We start from the raw sequence: 22729 nt of genomic DNA, 5'->3' as shown, positions 1-22729 counted from the left end.
CCCCTCTGTGCTCTCTACTTATTCACTCTCACACATGAACAGACGTTTGAACCTCTCTAAACAGGCTTCTCAGGGCCCAGCCCTAGGTCCTCAGAGCCCCTGGAAGCGGGTTCCTCTCCTCCCTCTCCTCAGCCTGCCCTTGTTCAGGGCCAGGGGGTCCCTCGCCTGTTGTTCAGAAGCCATATTGAGTCTCCTTATCTTTAGGCTCTTCTCCCTCAGTTTACTCTCTGCAGTAAACTTGATTTTGAAAGATATAGCCGATCACGTCTCTCCTTGGTCTACAATCCTCAAATTCCCCAAACCACGCTAAGCATCCCAGTCGGGACTTCCTGAAGGTGATCTTTTTTCTCCTGATTTCTCTGGCTCTCCAGGGACAATGGGCCGCTCAGTCTTCCCCGTTCACTACCCTTTCATCTCCCTGCTTTTTCATATCCTATTGTCCATTGTTCAGTTGTTTGGTTCAGAGACTGGGATGCTTTCTTCTTCAGTTTGCAAAGTAAAAGAACACGGTTCTTTCCAGGAAAACACTAAAGCGGAATGTCTTAGTGATGGTGCTGCTGCTGAGTCAGAGTAGTTCTGGATCTAGGGCCAGAGCAGGAGGGTGTCTGCCTCGCCTCTGCCTCCCACCAGATGTGTGACCTGAGTTGAAGACCCAAGCTTGGGAAATACTCCAAAGTGTTATAATCTCCCATAGAACTATTTATATTGATCTAATTTAGTTTCCAAATTTTTTTCCTGTATGTTAATTCATCTGATAGCACAACCCTCAGACAAGGGTAGGGCAAAGATTTTTCTGCCAGTTTGTAGATGGGAAAATTAAGTGAATAAAGAAGTCAACCAATGCTTGGATTACAACCTAAGTCTCTTGATTTCAAGACTCACTCTAGACCCAGATTGGCTACTGTTTCTGCTGCAAGAGGCTATAGATTTTCCTTCCCTGATTCTTGCTTACCTTTACTTAAGGACTTCTTGGTGGTGCTGATTCTTTGATTCTGTCACCTGGTAATAAGTTTAATTCATTGCAGAAGGAAAGTACGTACTCTAATTCAGAATAGGCTACTCATCAACCTGGTGCCATAGTCTCTGAACCAAACAATTGAACACATGATCCAAAAAAAAAAAAAAAAAAATGTTTTTTCTATTCTGGGTGTGGATGAATCAAGAAATGTAACTTGGATATTGAAAGATGGTCTTCCTGGAATATTTTGATAACTTACAGGAACAAAAGAATAAGGTATTTCATCAGAACTGACCTGAGAAGCCTAAGAAGTGCTTTGGTATCAATGATTTGATTTTCCCATCATAATCTCTCTCTCTCTCTCCATGGTACAGGGATCCTAATTGGATACAGAGAACTGTTGATAAATGACAATGCAACTCACCAGAACCATCAGTCCATGAAAAACATACAAGCCAAATAGGATGCTTTGACTCAATACAGATGTTTATTGGAAAAAATGTGCAGTTACAGCTACACATGTTGTAGAGCAACAGTTTCTGTTTCTGATGAAATTGGGCATGATCAGTGTTGCTAATAATAACATTCCATGGTACAGAATCCTAGCTTTAGGTATACTAACTATTCTCTGGGAGGTGAATTGTGGTTGCATAGAAGAGAGACCTCTCTAAGAGATAGTCATTTTGACGTTGAAGTTGGCTATATTTGGAGGTAGCTAGTGTCATATCTTTAGATATGCTCAAGAATGAGGTCATAGAGTTAGACAATATGGTCCTAACAGACCCTCCAACCCTCTGCTTCTACAACCCTGTGAGACATTTGGGTTTCTTGGACCTTAGCAGCAGTGCAGGGGCTGGCATATCTAGTAAATGCTCATAGATCAAGGGTAAGGTAAAGTCCAGCAGCACATCTAGACATCCCTTAGATAAGGATGAAGTTGCAATTGGAATAAACAGGATAAACTCATCCAGCCAGAAATTGGCATTTGTACACAAATCTCGAGGCTGCTTCAAGTCCCAGAATTGCCTGAATTTAAGGAGAAAAGTTCTTCTAGATATTGACTCTGATTCCAGAGTCAGAGCACTGGTCTGCTGGACACGTCATTTTTATGAGAGAAGAATGGACATGTGCTCTTATTGTTGTGTCTAGAAGGCCTCCTTTTGTCTTACCTGTAGAAATGCCCACCTTCTTCAAGGCCAATTCCAACACCGTCTCCTCTGAGATGCTTTCCTGGTGTCCCCTCCTCCAATGCCTGCATACAGGAATGGCCTTTCTTTCACATCTGTGCTGTTCTGACACATAGCACGCAGTAGGGTTCATTCTGTTATGGTGGATACTTGTGTAGGTGTCAGTTCTTTGTGCAGGAGCTCCTGGAAAGTATGAATCATGTTCCCTTCATCATGGTGGTACCCATAGCAGTCATGACAGCCTGGCACAGGGAGGGACACTCAGGCAGTGCTGTGAAATGAGCAGGCATGATGTTTGGAATGCTTTAGGTAGTTCCAAAACTTTGCATTGTGATTCTTCTTTGGTATCTAAAATAGAACTCCAGTTTGCTTGACAAATGTCTGGTGGGACTGAGTATGAAGGCCGCCTTCTTTGTAGAGAACAAACAGCAGGGCACAGAGAGGTAGAATGCCCTGCTCAGAGAATCAAAAACTGGCTGTAAATTGCTGTCCCTGAGTGGTCAGCCTAGGGCTTAGTGTTCATAAGTTCTCATTCCCAGTATCTTCTTTCGGCAAGAGACCTTGAATGCAGTGCAGGTCAAGAACTGAAATCTCCCATGAAGACCAATTTTGGAACAGAATTGAAGACAGAACAGAAGACAGGACTTGGAGCTTCTGATCCCTTGAAGGGCTCACATCTCAGAGTTCTGGAGGGGAGGAGGACCCTGGAATCTTCCTGAGAGAGAAGGTGGCTCCTGAAGGGAAGAGGCATTCTGCTTGGGAAGATTTTATGACCTGCAGGGCTGGGGTGTTCTGGCTGAGGAACAGGGGTGAGGAACCAGGGGAACGGTGCTTGGGGTCAGCTGTGGACACAGGGAGCGAGAGTACAGGGGCCTGAGTCTGGCCTCCCAGGGCCCACCTCATGCCAGGTTCCCAGGAAGAAAAGGAGGTGGGCACCTAGAACAGAGGCTCTGCTTAGGAATAAGAAAAGGCCCCTAGGCTTGCACTCTGCCTGGGCTACATCCTGGGGAGCCAGGGTGTGGTGCACGGGGTAGGTGTTGCAGTAGCAGCAGGATTTGGTCTGCATCAAAGCTCTACGGGTTCTGGTGGCTCAAGTGGTAAAGAATCTGCCTGCAATGCAGGAGACCTGGGTTCAATTCCTGGGTCAGGAAGATCCCCTGGAGAAGGCAATGGCTACCCACTCCAGTATTCTTGCCTGGAGCACATGGGGTCACGATGAGTTGGACATGACTGAACGACTAACACTTTCACTTCAAAGCTCTATTGGCCCTTTTTGACCTTTTGGTAATTTTGGCTTTAACTCATCTCATCAGGGAGAAATGGCTTTGTTGGATCCTTGACTGTCAGAACTGGGAGGGTCTTTGTTGGGATGAGGGGAAGGGACTTGCATAGAGTCACAGGGAGCTGGGGGCGAGCTGGTTCCCAGTCTCCCCTCTCCCTGTCTCTGCTTCTCTCAGGCACTCTCACAGTTCGGTATCCAGCTCAGTCATAAGTGCATCACTATGGGACCTGCAGAGACTCAGACTGTCTCTTTTACCTTTTCATGGAGAGGGGTGGGAACTGGGGTTGGGGAATGCGTGGCAGCAAAGAAGCATAGCGCATTTGGGGGCAGGCGAAGGCTATGGTCAAGGTTGAGGGGACAGGTACACACTTGCTCAACCCTAAGCCCCAGCCAGGATTTATAAGCGAATGCAGTGTGCCTGGTAGACACACCGGCCTTCCACTAAGTCACATTTATTCAGCACTTAGTTTATACCTGCATTGTGCTGCTGCTGCTGCTGCTAAGTCGAGTCAGTCATGTCCGACTCTGTGCGACCCCTTAGACGGCAGCCCACCAGGCCCCGCCGTCCCTGGGATTCTCCAGGCAAGAACACTGGAGTGGGTTGCCATTTCCTTCTCCAATGCGTGAAAGTGGAAGGTGAAAGTGAAGTCGCTAAGTGCTATGAAATAAATTTGATCTTCATCATATGTTTCTGAGCAGGTAAGGTAGGCCATTTCCATCACAGGGATGAAGAAACTGAGGCTCAAAGAGGTGAAGTCACCTGTCCAGTGTTGCAAAGCTAGTAGGCGATACAACCTGGGTTCTGATCACTCTGCTACTCTGCTTCTTTAAGGAGAGTGAGAAGATGGCTGAGATGCCCCCTTAATTGGCCAGTAATAGGTGGGCTGAATGAGGTGCGTGTAGGGTGAGGGCCGTTTGGCATCAGATAATTATCCTCTGGTGCTGACTGACCATGGGCAGGTGAGGCAGAGGGTGAGGAACTGAACTCAATTGCTCATGCCGGTGACCCTCCGGATCCAGTCCTTGTTGTGGAAGATGTACGAATACACTCCGTAGCGGTCCTTCTTTCCGCAGTCCACGCCCCAGGACACCGTGCCCACCAGGTACCACTGGCCTCTCTGTGTATCCAGTGTCACCATGGGCCCTCCAGAGTCACCCGCACAGGCATCCCTGCCCCCTAGAGGAAGAAGTGACCCGGGTTAACGTGACTCCTTCCTTAGACCCAAATCCAGAGGGCCCTCCCTCTCCCTACGACTGACATGTAGTTCAGAGAATTGGACACCAGGGGGCGCAGCAGACCGTTGGACTGAAACTTGGACTCTGAGAGTTGTAGTCAGGCCTCCTCCTACCTCTGTGATTTTAGAAAGCGTAGGTTCAGGACTCTCGGTTACATAGGGGGAAACCTGGGCTGGGAGAAGGGAAGTATGGAAATCCCTTACTTGGCACACTTTTCTCCGATGTAACTTCTCCAGTGGAATCTTTCCTCTCATGATCTTCCTCCCCGTCCCCAGCCTCGTTCCTCCCCTTCCTCTGCTGTTCAACCTGCCAGCTCCAAGGTCTGCAGGGCCGCCTTTGCTGGGCGTGGTGCCCCGCCCTGGCTGGTGGCGCCCTGCTGTAGGCAGGCGTCTTGACTCACCTTCCTTCTCCCCAGCACAGATCATGTCTCTGGTCACTTTTTTCTTCAGTGGAGCATAGGCCTCCCGACAGATGTGGTGGTCAACAATTGGGATTTCGATCTGGAACACAAGACCGTTGTCAGTCCCCAACCCTGGCTGAGCCCTGCTCTTCTGACACCCCATCCCCCGCTCTGTCTCCTTCCTGGACAAACCTGGGTCTGCCTTAGACCTCGCCTCAGAAACTGCCCTCTGGTACAGGTACTGAACGCAGAACCAGGAGGTCTGTGTTCTGGTACAGTCTTAGTCATGAACTTGCGGTGTGACCTTGCACATGTCATTTGCCCCCTCTGGACCTCAGTTTTCTCATCTGTCAAATGGAGATAATTTTGCTTAGCATATGCATTATTTCAAACACATTAGCATATGCAAAACCTATGGGCAGTCTTCTTTTCCCCACCCTTAACATTACTGGTTGTGGGATGTGGGACATGTAGCCTTCACTGTTTTTTCAGATTTCTGAGACTCTGTTTCCTCATCTGAAAAATGGGAATCATAATATTTGACATGCTAATTAAATGGAGTTGTTACGAAGAGAGGAGTTGAACGAGCAGATGCTCTGTGAACTACAAACCCTGCATACACAGTGGGTGGTGTGGGCTTCCCAGGCAGCGCAGTATAAGGGATCTGTCTGCCACTGCAGGAGGCGCAAGAGATGCAGTTTCAATCTCTGAGTTGGGAAGATTCTCTGGAGTAGGAAATGGCAACCAACTCCAGTGTTCTTGCCTGGAAAATTCCATGGACAGTGGAGTCCGTGGGGATCGCAAAGAGTCAGACATGACTGAGCCACACACACACTCACATAGAGGTTCGTGAGGCTCACCTTGCAGCAAACTTCACTTATGTTCTCCCTCACCATGGTTTGAGTTTCCATACCCTCAGACTGTATGTTGCACATTTCTATCTTATATAGCTTGGAACATGGTCACTACTCAGGAAATGTTATTTTGAATTGAGATGATGCATTGATACATAAAGGTAAGGTATTGCGTTTCTTATTGCCCTTGATTCAGCTTGAGGGTAAATGTTGGAGTGGGTGCCTAGAATAAAAAGAGGAATCGCATGAGTCTCATTCAGCCAAACCAAGAACTGAATGAGTCACATCTCCCACAAAGCACAAATTCTATTGGCCCTTGCTGGGAGGGTACCAGAGGTATCCACGTCCCTCTGAGGCATCGCCTTCCCAGAGAGGTGGGGGAGAGGAAGCCAGGCAGGGTGGTATAAGCACCTGTCCTCAGCAAACCATCGAGTGTCTGACTAACCTCTATCCACCACTCATTACATCGCTTAACTGTCACTTCCTCTGGCCTTCTGCACTCCCAAGACAAAGTCAGAGCCTGGTTATATATTCTGAAGCATCCTGCACCTCTTCCTCATTCCGATGATCACACTGATGAATACTTTCTGTCTGTCCCTATAAGCCAAGAAGACAAGGGGCCAGATCTGTCCTCTTATCCCCCTGCATACTTAGTAGTTAATACAATACAAAGTCGTTAATACAATGTCAGTCGTGTCTGACTCTGCGACCCCATGGACTGTAGCCCACCAGGCTCTTCTGTCCATGGAATTCTCCACGGTTGTCATTTCCTTCTTCAGGGGATCATCCCAATCCAGGGATTGAACCCACGTCTGTTATGTCTCCTGCATTGGCAGGTGAGCTTTTTACCACTAATGCCCCCTGGGAAGAGGCACTGAATAAATACTCAAGAGTGAATGATTGAAGGGGTAAATGGTTGTTGCAAACCCCAAAATTTAAAGTGTGGTTAAAATAATGTACATTGAACAGTTTAGAAACTAGCCGTGGCTCTCGTAGAACCTGGTAATGTCCAAGCCAGACAGCTCTTGGAGGACATCTAGTGTTGCTGGTGGCTTTGCAGCTTGAGAAACGACACTGCAGTCCAGAGGCAAGATGACTTGTTTAAGATCACCCAGTAGGTTACTAGGGGCTGGGACTTGGAAGTGTGGCTTCTTACTCCTGGTTCAGTGTTCTTTTCTGAAATGATGAGAAATGTAAACTTTCAAATGCCATAGTCAAGTTCATTGCTGCAACGACTGTGGCTCTCAGGGCCCATCCCTTGACCCATTCTTGGTTACTGCTATGTGAGTCTTCCTGATGTATACAGATGGATCACCTTTTAGGGTGTCCAAACCTTCTGTTTTTCTGGAAGTGTTTCCATAAATTGAGCTTTTAATAAGCTACAGAAATACTAAACAATGTTTACAGACTAGAGTCTTATGACATGTAGAACAAATAGATCAAACTAGTTGGGATTCAATCTCACTTAACTTTGAAGGTGAGTCTGGTCCCTTCGTACCTGTCTCACTCATCCCCAGTCCAAACCTCCAAACCCCTGAGAGACACTGGGGCTCAGAAATGCCCAATGTGGGGCACAAGTGTCACCCTCTGAAGGGTATATATTGAACTTCACCTCCATCAGGGTCTCTGGGAACCTTTGCAAGAACTGCTTCCCCCAACCACTGACGATGACCACGGCCCCTGGAGGAGAGAAGACACAGTGAGAGCGGACAGGCTGTCTGCAGGTTTTTTGAGGGTGGCACCTTGCAACCCCCTCATCCCCTGCATGTGGAGGAAACACTGAGTGTTCCCCCTGAGAAAATGCCAGCATGGTGAGGAGGAAGACTTGGGCTGGAGCTTACCTGAGACAGTGGTTTGGGCATTTGTTTCTATGAGATGTTAGCTGGTTTATGTGTTTAGTTGTCTGTTCTCTCCCACTCCCAACTAGCTTGGAACCTCAGCTCCGTGAGAGCAGTAATCTCATCTGCCTTATTCAGGGCTGTATCCTTATGCCTACAGCAGGGCTGACACAGAGTAGATGCTCAATCAATAACTGAATAAATACAAAGTCCAGCCTAGCCCACAACAGGATGTGCTCCCTCCCCTTCTGATCCTTAGTTTTCTCATCCATAAAACGAAGAGGTCGGACTCGGTACCTCTAAAACCCCTCCTAGCTCTGATGTTCTAGAAGTCTGTAAGGTTGGCAAATCTTGAGGCAATGTGAACATGGGCTGGGCACGGATAGAGCACTTACTTGTTTCATCATTTGAAAAGAGCCTGGATACTGAAAACAGCTCTGGGCCTTAAGTTGGAAGATCTGAATTCCAGCCCCAGATCTACTTCTTACAAGCTGAACCTCGGGTAAAGCACTTCCCTTTGCCAAGCCTCAGTTTTCTCACCTGAAAATGGGACTACAATACTACTTCACAAGGCTTTTATAAGTAGCACATAAATTAATTAATGTAAATCAAGTGGTACATGGCAGACACATGGTATCTGATGCATCAGAGCCTTTCCTGTGGGCTCACTTCCCCTCAATACTTCTCATATTCCATTCAGTCATTTTTAAAAAAATAACTTCGTTGAACTAAAGAAGGTTAGCTGTGACATGGCACCACTGAATTTAGAACAGGATGAAACAAAAACCAACTTCCCTGAGTTGGACTCTCACTCTATGCTGAATATGTTTGATTATTATTTCACTGAAACATCACAACCACCCATGGGGTATTTATTATTCCTAGTGTAAAGGGAAGGGGCTTGAAGTTAGGCAACTTCTTCAAGGTTGTCCAGCTAGGAGATGGCAGCCTGGAGAGTTGAGCCTGTGTTAGCGATTAAGTCATTATCTCTCAGCTCCAGCGTACCCTTTTATACTCTGCTTTGTGATGCTGCGAATGAGACTCTGGAATGGCAGATCCATTTTATCAGGAACATTCCTGAAAACAGGGGGCAGTTCCAGGAAGCCCTGCTGTTCCCGATGGCATCACCCTAGTGGTGGCTCCCCCAGCAGTGGCGGTTGCTTCCCGGCACCGTCAGCACAGGGCCTCTTCTGCAGAGTCTGAGTTCCTACTTCACAGAGCCCCTGCCTAAACTTCCAGGCTCTGTAACTCCAACCTCTTCCCTTTGTTCCTCCACCCCCAGGACTGGCAGTTCCTCCCTGCAAGTGCTCTCTCTCTGATCTCAGCATCCCGCTTTACTTCTCCAGCTCTCCAATACCCTGTATTAAATTCTTTTTGTTACAGTAACTAGTCTGGTTTCTGTTTTCCTGTCTGGACCCTGACGGATACTTGCTTGAAATACTGACCAAGCCTGCCTGCTTTTGTGCACCGCCTTGAAACTTGTTTTGGCTTAGCTGTTTTAGGGAAGGCGGCTGAGGAATCAGGCAGACACAGTCAGCTGACTCAGCTGGCACTGAAGCCTGACCAGCGCTGGAGTAAAAGCCTCCCTGGAGGCTCTGCCGAGGTGGAATCAGGTGGGTGCGGTACCTTCCTCCGGTGGCCTCTGGGGTAGACAGATGGGCATCACAAAGTCATTTAGCACCGGGCCCCTCGACAGCTCCAACAGAGCAACATCATTCTCGTACGTGTTGGGGTTATACAGGGGATGGAAGAAGACTTGTTTGACTCTGAGACTCTGTTCATTCTCATCTGACTGGGTCCTCCGAAGCTTGCCTGGGCAAGAAGAAGGCATGTGAGACATGAGGGCATAGGAAGCTTGGAGGATAAAGTCCCACCTTGTTCCCTGCCAGCCCCTGCCATGCAGCCCATGCTTCCAGCCCTAACCCTTACAGTGCCCTTCACGTACCTGTTTTAAGCCATCCCTCCCCATTTGCCTTTCCCCACATATTGTCCTGGGCTCGAACCTCTATCTTTCTTCATAATCTGATCTGATCCCATCGCCTTGTAATTAATACTCATTCCAGGGCCCATTACCATATGTCCAAACCATAGTCACCCTTCCGTACCCGGGTAATGTGTTGCCTCCTCCGTGAAACCTCGGAGATTCTTGAGTTAGACGCTTCAGTTAGGAATCTCTTCCCTATGAACTCCCCCTGTTCCTCTCCTACAGAACTTACTGCTTCCTGCATTTTATTAGGGGGCTTTGTGCTCATATTTTATTCCTTTATTAGACTATCAGTCCTTGTGGGCAGGAACTTGTGTCTTTAGATCTGACATAATGTCAGGACATAAATATGTGGTGAACTGAACTCCATCAGCCAGTTTACAAAGGAGAAGGGAAGCTTGGATTGTTTGTGTATGAATCACTTGAAACCACGGATTCATAGAAGTCTGAGACATCTTTGGAAGTTATCCAGATGGGAGTCTTTATTATAAAATATAAGGCCTCACCTTCAATGATCTGCTCATGGTCCTAACATTCAAGAATCACTGCCTTGGGCTTCGACTGTGATCCAGGACTTGGGCAGGTCCCTGGACTCCTGTCCTGGCTTGTCCTTCATTTCCAATGACTCCCTCCCTGATGACTGAGTGAGTAGATACACCCCATCCCCAGAACCACAGCTGGATTCAGGAATCAGCTTGGCCCACACTCACCCATGATGATTTTGAAGGCAGAGGGGCTGAGCAAGTCCAAATCACGGAGAGTTACGTCCTCTGAATCCGGCGCTTCATGGAGACAGTGAGCCGCAGTCACAATCCATTTGGAGCCTGAGAACAGAATTGTGAACACACCCTGTCCTCATGGCCCCACCTTGCGTCCCACTACCTCAAGCTGAGGGCTTCAGACCCCTCTCCACAGCACCCTACTCCCTTGCATTTCACAGCCCCCAGGGCAGAAACTCATTGATCTTAATCTGAAGATGAGGAGTTGAATCTGTGATTTCATCTACTTCCCCAACCTAGGTCAACACTGAACATTTTAAAAACGATTCCAGGTTTCCCTTAAATGCATGGGGTTGGCAAGCTCCAGACAGCCCAAGGCGTCCATAGTCTTGCTCACCGGTTGCCCCTTGGGGCCTTGCTGCTCAAGGTGCGGTCCCTGGACTAGCGGCCTCAGCCTCACCTGGGAGCTTCTTGGAAATGCAGACTCTCAGGCCCCCACACAGGTCTACTGAATCAGAATCTGTACTCAGTAGTAAAATCTGAGAATCTTAAAAAGAACTTCAAGTAACTTCTAGGCGTATTAAAGTTTGAAAAGTATTGCTGCACATGATTCTTCTCAAATGTGAGTACACATTTATAATAGAATCATGTGGGGAATTAAAAACAAACAAAGAAATCCTCCCCAGACAATGTCTGGGCTTGAGCCAGACCATCTAAGTCGTGGAGTGAGGCCCAGGTACAAACACACTTTAAAAGTGCCCCCAAAGTTCTGCTGTCACGAAGGCTGGGAACCACTGCTCTGACCCAAACCTCTCATTTTATAGACATGGATTCTGAGGCCTGAGGGGAGCGGGGATGTCTAGGGCAGCTCTGCAGGTGGGTGGCAGGACCAGGGCTGACCGTGGGTCTCCTGATGATCAGCCTAGCACATCTCTTGTATCTTGGCTCTTTTTCCCTTGCTGGACACATTCCTGCTCTTTGCTTAATATAGGATCAGGGCTTGGTTCATCCCCAAGGTGAATCAGGTGACAAACCCGTAAATAGCTGAGCCCAGAGACATACTGGGATGAGCCAAACAGAAAGAAAGGTACCAGGGCTTTGGAGTGTGGGTATCATAGCAGAGTTCAGAGTTGCGGGCAGAGGTCCCTTTCTGTGCAGGTTCCTGACTCTCTCAGGGGCAGCCATGTGCTCCGGCTACTGGCTTCCAGATAGTGCCCTACACAGGCCATCCTCTTTCCCCTGGTGGTATTTTTGATCCCTGTCTACAGCCAGGGGCTCCTGGATAATTTTCCAAGTGGATAAAGTGGAATGAGGCACCCAGATTAGGAAGCCTGCCATGGAACAGGGCTGGGGAGAGCAATGATGAGACCAAGACATAGCTTCATCTCCCAGCTCTGCAGATAGTGAGTCCCTGAGTCAGGACCCCTCTGCACAGGCTTCATAGTGGGCACTGAACGGGCAGGTTCCCTCTGTCTGTCCCTCAGCTTCTTCTCGGTTTCTTACGCCCTCTCCTGCCTTTCCTTCCCTCTACAAAACTAGACAACAGGAGGAGGAGGAGATTCCAGATGAGAAGGGCTCTGGGCAAGGCTGAGGATACCTTGCAGAGCTCTTGTAGCTTGGCTGAGGTTAGGGAAGTGGGAACAAGCGTGCAGTAGACACAGTGAGCACTGAACATCATTGAGCTGAAACACCCAAGGCTTCAGAACAGGAGTCTAACCCTTAAACAGTGGGTACTTAACCCATCTCTCTTACATATAATACATTCTAACAAAATCAGAAGTGTCTTTGCTCTCGTCCACTCTCCCTGTCTGCTCCTCCCCTCTCTGCTTCTTTTCTGATGCTTTCCTCTCCTCTGGTCCCCCTGCTTTTCTCCTTTCATGATTCTCTATCTCTCATTTCCTGCCCTACCAGTTTCTCTTTCTCTGTTTGTACTTGTTTTCTTTCATTTCGCCCTTCGTCTCCCTTCACTCCCCTCTCTAGGTCTCTGACATGCCCTCTTACGCTATTTTTGTCTCTGTCCTTCTAACCCCTCTCATTCTTGGTTCTCTCCCCTGCCTGCTCCCCACTGGGCTCCCCTTTAACCTGTGCTCACTCACTGTGACCCTTTGGGAGGCTCCAGAGAGTGAGAGCTCCTGTCTTTGTGTTTGTGGGAATATAAGGATCAGCCCCTCTGCTGGGTTACCACTTCACGTAACCCAGATGTCCAGGCTGCAGTCTCACCAGTGCCCGCACCTTCCCTCAGGGGTCCCTTGTCAGGGAGCTGTCCTCCCCTGAGCGCACCCTGGAGGAGAGGGTGGGTCAGGGTGAGGCGAGGCCAGCAACCCTAGAGCTGCCCAAGCAGAGGTGGACCCGTCCATGCCTTCCTCCTCTGTGATGGGGTCAGAGGGACTCTAGATTGCTATTAATTTTTATTATGATGTCAGAGCTGGGATGGACCTTAGCTCATCTTAGCTGAACTGTGATAGGAAGAGCCATAAATCATTTCTTTCTTGCCTCTGCTGCCACTCCCAACCACGTTCAGTCCATTACAAAAGTCTGGCAGTTCCCTTTTCCAATGGCTTTGAATCTGACTCTGCCTGTTTCCATCCCTCATCCCCTATTCTTATTCTGAGGCTAATGACTTCCCTCCTCACTACTGCAATCTAGCCACCTCACTGGACTCTTGGCTTCCAGATTAACCCTTCTTTCAATCCATGTTGTCTCGGGAGAGGACTTTTAGGAACATGATTATAAACCTGGAGTAGCATTTAAGATGCATCTTGATTCCCAAGCATCGCATTCAAAGCTTTGAAAATCTCCCTTCTTTGACTCCTCTAGGGTGGGTTTCCTGGTTCTCCCTCGGCCCAGGGCACTGGCACACCCTGACTTTGAGCTGCATGGAAGTGCTTTGTGTTGTAGTCCATGTTTAAGGGTCTGACTCCCTGACCCTTCTCAGTGCCAGAGAGTGACCAGGGCTCAGGAAGTGTTGCCTGAAGGAGCCAGCTGGAACAGAACAAGTGTCTCCCTGCTCCAGCTAAGGGCTCTTTCTACCACATTGTGCTTCTGGGCCCTGCTGCTAGAGTGGAAGCTTCTCAGTGAAGAAACCTTGTCAGTCTCCAAGAAGAGGGTCAGGTCCCTTTCCTCTACCCCACCCTCTAATCCTGGATCCTCCATCCCTTCCACCTCTCCTTACCTAGAAGGGAGCCCCCGCAGAAGGGCTGCCCATTCAGGTGTGACAGCATGGCAATCCAGGGGGTGGTGCCCTTCTGGGCAGGGCGTCCATTGATGATCCTGGCCAACAGATTCCGGGAGAACTTGGGGATCCCACACACTGCAGCCAAGGGAAGGAGGATAGGTCACACTCTGGGCTCCACCTTGCCCTTTGCAAAAGCTGCTAGCTCATCACCCTCTGTAAGGAATATCTGTTATTTTTGATTTCCCAGCACCCATTGCCCCTTTCACTAATAGCACCCGAAGTTTCCTCTAGGGTCCTCTCTTCCCCCATTTCTTTTCCCTTTAGCCTGAGTTGCAATGATCTTACCTCTGGTTCTAGGGTTTAGGAATGTGACCATGACCTGACTAGTGAAAGACTCTTATACTCTGGTCACAGTGATTGCCCAGAGATGGGAATGTAACCCTGGACAGGCCAATAAAAGCCTGCCTTGGGAGTTTTGCTAGAAGGTCCTTCTCAGTTGGGGTTGCTAGACTACGGGCTATAAGCCCAGACCTGCCAATCATCACTTTATGGAAAGTTTGTAGAAAAAGTTTCAACAAACAAACACAAAGCCCACAAGAAACCATCCTCCTTTGTATCTACTCCCTCTCTAAACATCTCTTCAGAACTGATTCTGGGCTCTGGATCCCCTCACTTCCAAACTCTTGGGGACCTGGTTTTGAGGATTCATACCCTTCTCCTCTATCTTGCACTTCTCCTTTCTTTATGCCTCCAAAACATGATCAAGACTTTTCATGCTAAAAATTGCATTTTCATTTTCTCAGCTTCTCATTCATTCCATAGTGTCTCCCTGTCCTTTCTTCCATAGTCAAGCTTCTGGAAAGAAAATTGACACTCAGTATTCACATCCTTCCCTGTCCTTTGGAGGTGGACTCAAAAGAACAAAGTACCATGGTTCACACAAACTTGGACATAAAGTGGCCATTTGACAATCTAATAGATTTGTAATCATATGACAGAATGGCTCTGGACCCATAACTGGAACTTCAGTGGTGATATTTACATGTATAGGAGGACACTATTTCTGAAATTTTCTCTCATGTATTCTTCATCTCTAAGAATTCTCCTCACCTTGCAGCTAACCACTGTTAAAGCTGGAGCATCTGTTGTTTTAGGTGAGGCTAGATACAGCTTTGACTCATGAAAGAGCAAAACAGAAACCAAAGTCTGAAAATACAAACTCATTTGAAGAGTCAGACAAGAACAAGAGGTTTGTATTAATTGGTTTCAGGGAAGCAAAACCTGGAGAACTGGGCAAAGATGTCCCAGAAAGGCTGCCTCAGGAAAGAGATAAAAAACCTAGGAAAAGCTTGAGAGAGAGAAAGAGAGAAGGAGGGAGAACTGAGGGAGGGAGAGAGCAAGGAAGAGAAAAGTGGGAAAGAAGGAAGAGGCTATGGAGGAGGAAAGGGAGGAGGATTAGGGAAATGGAGCATAAAGGAAGGGGGAGGAAGGGCTAGGGACTTAAATATGAGCATGGGTCTGTCCCCTGGATCCTCTTCCAGACTTGATGGCAGTTGTTGGTCCTGGTGCCTAGGAACATCCAGCCTGGAAGTGTCCTCTGGACTGTCCCGGCTCATTTGCATTGTTGATCACTTTTTTCTTCTTGACACTTTCTCTCCTTGGCTTCTGAAGCTCTTTTCTTCTCGTGTTTCTGATTTCCCTTTTCTATGTCTTTCTTGGGGTTTTTCTTCTTCTTTCCATGCAATCCATGCTGGTGTTCCCCTTCTTTAGTCCTCAGCCCCCTCGTCTTTTCTTTTCCTTTCCAGTGGATGATGCCACTTCTTCCCATGCCATCACACCACACTTAGACTCTGATGAATTTCAGATCAGTGTCTCTAATCTGCCTTCTCCTGTGGACTCCTCCTTTCTACACCTCCAGCTGGATTGCTCATAAACTCCTCAAACACAGCATCCTTCACCAGCCATCTCCCTTTTGTTACTCCAGATGTCTGTTAATGTCTGCACAGACAGTGTCCTTGTTGCCTCCCTTTTCTTCAGCCACCATCTTTAATCAGCTACTGGTAAAAAAAAAATTACCAGGAGAAGCAGAGAGTAATGTCGCCGTGTGCTCTTCATGCAACCCCACGACACTTCAGTGTCTCAATACATCAACAATATAAATCCAAAAACCTAGAGGATGTGATGGAACACAAGACTGATAATCTCTGAAACCAGCTGCACATAAAGTGTAAGGTATGATGTAGGATTCTTTTAGTTCTCAGTAGTGTAAAAAGCATGACAGTTTCAATATGATACAAACCCCAAACACAAACTGTGAGCGTATGACATGGGAGCCCTCACTAACATATTAGCTTGTGTTCCACTACATCTCCTGTCTGCACTATTTCACACAATGCCTCTGCACCAAGTTCTACCCACTACACTACTTGAACGCTTTCAGACTGCACCCCCACATCTTCGGTGTCACGCCTTGGTCTGGTGGTTTGCACCACCTCTCTCCAGAATGGTTGCACTGATTTCCTATCACTCTCTAGGTTGGTCCCTCCCTTCACCCCCTCCACTTGCCACAGCCTGCTGCCCACACTCAGCCTACTGATTCAGAACCTGCCATGGGTGAGACCTAGGAACCTGCATTCCTAATAAACACAAGTGATTCTGATATGCCCCAAATTAGGCAGTCACTGGCTACAGGACAGGGCACTAACACAAGTATGACATTCAAGACTGTCCACTCTCCCCTACGCCCTCTGTTCCCATCCACTCGGGGCACACTTTCCTACCTGACCTTTGTCCCCTCTGCCCTGCCCTCCTATCTCCCAGTGTATTCTTTGTAACCTCTTTGAAAAGTTACCCAGACCCCTTTCGGCTGTGTGAACCTCCCCCTCCTTAAATTCCCATAACACTACGATCTCCACTCCGCTCATGACATTGAACTCCCCTTGCCTGCATGAGACTTGGGTGCACACGATCTTGCTTCCTGTGCTTATCTGGGCACTTTGAACTCAAGGACTTAAATGGCAGGCACTTCTATGATGGAACAGGTAGCCTTTGAGAGAACACATGTCCATAACCACCTCCATTTCTCATCACCCTTTCTTGGATAATGTCCAGGTGACAAAAACTGTACTCTTTCCACAGTGAGAGAGATTGTGGCTTAATGAAGGGTCAGATTTTCTTCAAAAGGTCAAAACAAACAAACACCAACAATAACCAAACCCCCAAACAAAGGCTGTTGGTTATCCACAGAGGATTTATTTCCATTTTGGTTCCCTGATGGAGGAAACAGCTCAGAGGAACCTTACAGAGGAGTGAAGCTTGTGATATAAATATACAAAGTATAGCATCCTCTACATGCACCGCTCAGACACAGGAGTGTGCTGTCAGGACCCAACTGGAAAAGCAGATGCTTCCCAACTGCTCTCTTGGAATCCTTCTCAAGGCTTCTGTCTCTGATGGGGAGTCCCCAGGAGAGCAAACCCCGGGGAGGAGGACGATCAGGCTGGGGATAGCCAGGGAGAGGTTGCTGGCATTGGAAGCAGTGAACGCTGGAGCTGGAAGCACCCTGAGGGGGATCCGATGCCTTCCTTTTACAAATGGGGAAACTGAGGCCCAGGGAGGGAAAGCAATTTGTCAAAAGTTACAAGCCAGTTTTGGGGCAGAGCTGCGGCTTGAACCCAGGACCCTGGGCTCTCCTTCTCCTCTTACTGCCTTTCTTGGGCAAGTCCATGCTTCTCTTGACTTGGCTCCTGGAAGCTGGAGGAGTGGGTCCCTCAGAACATTCATGCCAGGTGGGTTCTCTGTAGAGCTCAGACTGCAGGAATGCTGTGGGGGGAACAAGGTCTGGTGTGAGGAGGTCACTCATATAATCCTCCCTTCTTCCGTTTCCCTGCCCAGAGGCACAGCAGCATGGTGTGAGCCTTCTCTTTCTCCAAGCAATCGGGTTGAGTCTCCACATCTAGGGCTGGGGCTCGGATAGCCCTTTCAGGCGACACATTTCAAGACTGGAAGCTTGCTTCGTGCTTGTCTGGAGAGTCAGGTGTGGATGTACCCAGATACATGTTTTGCGTTGATGATAGGAATTTAATGGGGTTGGAAAGCTTCCCACTGTTCTTCTCCCCCCGGTCATCATAGAGTTTCCCAGCTTTCTCTTTGTCCTTTGAGATTCCTTTAACAGGGAATAGAAGAGATAAGACTTGGACTACAAGAAGCTTTGGGGAGAGAAAACCCAGGGATGAAAGTACCACAAGGCCTTATATTTAGAGAGAGGGGCCTCTGGGGTGTCATCCCTGTCTCCTCAAATCTGAGGGCTTTTCTGATAGAAAAGGGTCTAGACCAGAGGGCAGAGTGGGGAAAATATATGGACTCAGCTCTAGGCAAGGAAACATTTTCTAACAGTCAGGTCCAAGCTCAGTTATACCAATGGTGGTGCCACTGGATTTGATGCACAACTAGGAGTGAATGAGGCCCTTGGGGTGGGCATTCCAGGAGAGGAGTCCGGGCACTGGCCCGAGTCTAGCTCCCTCCCCGTCCTGCGGGAGAGTGAGGCCCAGAGAGGGAAAGGGACTTGCCCCAGGGCCAGGGACCCAGGTTTCTTATGTAGGGCCTTTTCCTGTACCACACTGCTGCCTCTCAGGGAGCCAGGAGCCATCTGGGGAGGGTGGGAACAGTGTGTCCATCCCTTGGTCTTGTGAGTAACAGTGGAGTGCGTTGTCATTAGGAGGGTGCAGTCTTGCTGGGGCTGGGCAGGGAGGTTGGCAGGCAGGAGTCCGGCAGCTCACCGCTCCACCTGCAGCTCGCCCAGGCCCTGCGGGGAACCCATCTGCTCCCACACCCAGTCCACATAGTTGGAGACCTTCGTGTAGACCCCATACACCTGCTTGCTGCCACATTCTTCAGGGCCTCCCCAGGACACCAGGCCTTGGGCCACCCAGCGCTGGCTGGCGTCGTCGAGGATGACAAAGGCGCCACCGCTGTCTCCTAGGCACGTGTCCTTGCCGCCCTCGTAGTAGCCGGCGCAGAACATGTTCTCGGTGACGCTGTAGTTGCCTGACCGCGACTCGTAGCTGGTCTTGCACTCGGCGTGGGGCACCACGGGTAGCTTGACATACTGCAGGACGTCTGACAAGGTCCGCGTGCCGCTGCCGATGATCTCGTCCACTGTCACGTTCGGGTTGGAGATGCCCCAGCCGGCTACCAGCCCCAGCACGTGGGGTGCCGGGCCTGCGGGCTCGGGCGGCGGCAGGCAGACGGGGAGGATGTGGGGCCCCAGGGGCACGGGCTCCCGCAGCTGCACCAGGGCGATGTCATGGTTGTAACTCTGGATGTTGAAGTCCGGGTGCAGCACCACTCGGGCAGCCGAGCTGTTGACAGCCCCGGATTTGTCCCGCACGTCGTGCAGGCCCAGGTGGACGGTGACATGCTCCTTGGAGACCGGTGTCACTGTGTTGTCTCTGCGCTGGGAGCGCAGCACGTGGGCGGCCGTGAGGATCCAGGACTCGGAGAGCAGGGCCCCGCTCCCAAACCACTTGTCATTGGGCACCCTTGAGGTGTCCTCCACCACAATCAGGGCCTGCCACGGGAAGAGGCCAGGCTCGGCGTTGCGGCCCCCAATGATCCGCTTGACCAGGTTTGGCAGCGAGCGTGAGGGCTGACCGCACACTGTAAGAAGGAGGGGGAGGGACGAGAGAAGGAGACTGGTCAGGTCAGCCAGGTGCAAAGAGCCTCTTAAAGAAATGCACATCTCACCCACTGTAGATTATGCCACTGTGGACCCTGGCCTATGTTTGGGGGCCGTGCTGGCCTGAGAAAGCTCTGAATGGGGTCATTTTTGGCCTAAGTCTTTCTAGCCTGGCTCCTCTGTAGTCTGACCCTTCTGTAGCCAGGACCCTCTATGGACCAGACCAGTTTACTTGTGGGCCTTCACCATCCTGAACCCTTTCAGCCAAGACCACCTGTGGTCTGGATCATCTTTACCAGGACTATCTCCAGCAGCAGTCCCTTTGCCCCTTTCTTCTCTAGAAAAGGCATCTCAGAACCCAGATATGGTCCATGCTGTGGGCACTTGGAAAACTTCTGAGAACCACAGGTCAATGGCTTTGAGAGACAGGAGATTAAAAGACTGTCTAGCAGGTCACAGCAAACACTGGAGTGGAAAACAAGACACTTGGGGTCTTGATCTGGCTTTTCTCCACTCTGTCCTGTGTGACTCTGGTAAGTAAATTTCCTTCTCTGGATTTCACTTTTTGATCTGCTAGATGAGACTGTTGGTCAAAATGATCTTCAAGGATCCTTTAAATTACAAATTCCTTTGATTTTTATTTCATTTGCCCTGGCCACTCTCATTTTATAGGTGAATAAAACTCTCCAGAGGGTAAGTGACTGACCCAAGGTCACATGGCTGTTAAGCTGGTTAGCAAGGGCTTAACTAGATTCTAAGACGAATGTCTTATCCTGTATTCCACAATGCCTCATTACATATGAAGGGTGTGGTCTCATGCCCTGTAACCTCTTCTTCTCTGGCCTATGGGACACATGCTGTGAAGGGATGGCCAGGGCATCCGAGCTTAGAGAAAGGTGGCGTAATCTACAAGCAATGATGCATGGGCTCTGCTCTGAGCCATCCATCATTGCACCCAGGAGCCCAGTAGTACCTTCAGGGGAAGAAGAAAGGTCTGATCAAACTTCATTCCACCGAGTTGTACCCCGAGCATGCACATGCACCACCAGTCTCCTGCAGCCATACGCCTTTGGCCCATGAGCAGAGGGTCTTCAGTACCAGCCCCCTGCTGGCTAAGAACCAGCTCACAAGGGCCCCTCTCAGCAGAGTGCTTAGGTCTGGTAGGTAAGCCTGGTATGAGCATTGACCTCCTCTTGGTTGCAAATTGCCAGGGCTACACCCCTTGGCCCTGGATACTTTCAGTAATCCTTTAAAGACCAAGGAGCATTTGAGTTGTCTTGGCAACTTTGAGAGGTCAGGCTTCCAGCAACCTAATGCTTTTCAGATGCTCTTCTTCCGGATGTTTTATGTGATCCTGAGGCACCCTGCTGTTCACCCCAGGCCAGATGTGAGCTGGGTTTTGCTAATTGGCTGTGGCTGAGCCTTTCAGAGTTGAAGGCCAGAATCCCAATTATAAGCAGCAGCCTACAGAGTGACTTCTCAAGGCCGGTCTGTGACTAGCCCTTTGCAGCAACTTATTGAGTGCTGAAAGACCCGCATCTGATGAAGGACATGCCTGTGGCTCAATCCATGGTCAGAACAAAGCCAGCACTGAATGGTGCCTTTTCCAACCAAGGTGCCTGTGGCATACCCAGGTCACAGAATGTCTCCAAGCTGGGGAAGCTTGGAGAACGGCTAATTTACTGATGGCGAAATTAAGGTTCAGGGAATGCAAGAGATATATTCAAAGTCATTAGTGACAGAGCCAGGAGTGGAGCCTGTTTCTTTGGATTCTAGCTTCATTTTTTCCACTAAAGTCTTTTTTTCTTCTTGATATGCTCTTGTCCTTTCAAGACGTTGAATGATGCCACAAGCCTTCGAGAGTGCTCATTGAAATGGGGCCATTCTTTTTATCTGCTACCATTCTCCATCCAGTCTTTCCTGGGACAGAAGACTTGACTTGAAATACTAGAGCTTCAGCTGTGCTGAAATCAGATTTGGGCTCTAGAAGACTGGAGGTACTGAGGGAGGTCCCTAAAAACAAAATTGTGATATTCTGGAATCCTGGGTTCCTGAGGATGGCAGAGTCAAGAATGGCTGAGCATTGCTTGTGTTGACATCAGAAGTCTTGAGTCCACCTTCCAGTTTTGCCTTTAACTTTTTGCAGATAACTGTGGTTAAATCATTATACCTTCTTGGTCCTTAGTTTTCTCAGTGTAAAATAAGGGGAAAATAATATTTGCTTAATAGTTTTCTTGGAAAGGTGGATATTATGATGCCAGATGAAATGGCTTTCTCTATTCTGGCTTGTCTCTGCATTCAATCTCAGTGTTTTAGAAGAGAATTTGTAATTTCCTGGCCTGGTCCAATGATACACCATGTTCTGCTCAAGACTAGGTGTTACCAGAATTTCAAGACTCATTATATCCAGCATGCTTTGTATGAATCTAGAGGATGATGACCATCAAGAGTCATAGAATGTCATGGATCACCTGATTCTGCTCCCCTACTTCTGAGGTATGAAATCCTAGCCCCAAAGAGGTCAGATGACTTAACAAAGATGGAGATCAGGAAAAGGCAACACCAGGACTAGGAGCTGGGCCCTTGACTCCCAGCGTAGTACCTCATCCCTTCTAGACATCACAACAGTACTGCCCAGGATGGAACCCACCTACACTGCCATTTTCTTTGGCCCACATAGTATTAGCAAAATGAGGAATTGATCTCTAGTTTGCCACAGCTGTACCATTCCCCATCTTCTCCAAGGCTTTCCCAGCTGTGGCCCTTAGGTGTGTTCCTGGCTAAGCCTAACTGAGATGACGGGGGCCAGCAGAGTGTGGATGGGTTGACCTTTTCCTTCTTCCAGACCCTCATGAATTCTTTGAATTCTTGCTTAGATTGAAAGCACTCTTAAGTGAAGTCTTCCTAACCCGTCCTCATTTCTCTGCTCCCAGACAACCACAGGTAGGAATGTCTTCCTTCTCTGAGATCTTGTAGCAGTTGTGATGGCCAAAGCTGATGCCCAAATGCTAAAACTTTCTTCAGGTCTGGTAGACGGCTCCATAGCCTTTCCATTTTAATGCCTAAATCTAGAAATCTACTGAGTGAATATTGGAGGTTACTACAATGTACCATTCAAACAATACACTATCTCAGTTTACCCAACACTCTAATTCAGTAAAATATGAATGCCACTCAACCCTGAACCATATGGTAAAGCTACTGCTGTTCAACCAAATGATGAAATCAACACTGCTTTTCTTGAATGATTATATCTTTCAATCACTATTGATTGAATCACTATTCTTATTTCTTTTTGAAGTGTAAATTTCTGTGTTGTGAATATTTAATTTTTGGTGGGTTATTTATTTAACCCTAGAGTGTGCATTTAGGGCTATACTATTCTAAGTCAATTTGAATATGTGCATACATCATGATTA

The 22729-nt window shown here is 48.5% G+C and overlaps 1 protein-coding gene across 3 annotated transcripts in view; it reads right to left on the bottom strand.

The window, feature by feature from the left end:
• Positions 1-1423: 1423 nt before the first annotated feature.
• Positions 1424-22729, bottom strand: part of MASP1 (MBL associated serine protease 1) — a 68091-nt gene continuing 46785 nt past the window's right edge. The window contains exons 11-17 of one of the 3 annotated variants that reach the window (XM_019958299.2): positions 13631-13768; positions 10450-10563; positions 9382-9567; positions 7530-7597; positions 5064-5163; positions 4379-4604; positions 1424-2879 (exon numbers count right to left, since the gene is read on the bottom strand). In XM_019958299.2, coding sequence (XP_019813858.1) covers positions 4414-4604; positions 5064-5163; positions 7530-7597; positions 9382-9567; positions 10450-10563; positions 13631-13768 — 797 coding nt within the window. In that variant the 3' untranslated portion in view covers positions 1424-2879; positions 4379-4413. Of the gene's footprint in view, positions 4605-5063; positions 5164-7529; positions 7598-9381; positions 9568-10449; positions 10564-13630; positions 13769-16865; positions 19292-22729 lie in introns of those variants that run through there. The other 2 variants (XM_019958293.2, XM_019958288.2) reach the window with 2 other exon arrangements.

This window comes from Bos indicus, chromosome 1 (assembly GCF_029378745.1).
Source record: "Bos indicus isolate NIAB-ARS_2022 breed Sahiwal x Tharparkar chromosome 1, NIAB-ARS_B.indTharparkar_mat_pri_1.0, whole genome shotgun sequence".
Lineage (NCBI taxonomy): Eukaryota > Metazoa > Chordata > Mammalia > Artiodactyla > Bovidae > Bos > Bos indicus.
The sequence above is the reverse complement of the archived record's forward strand: the minus strand, read 5'-3'. Positions and strand labels throughout refer to the sequence as shown.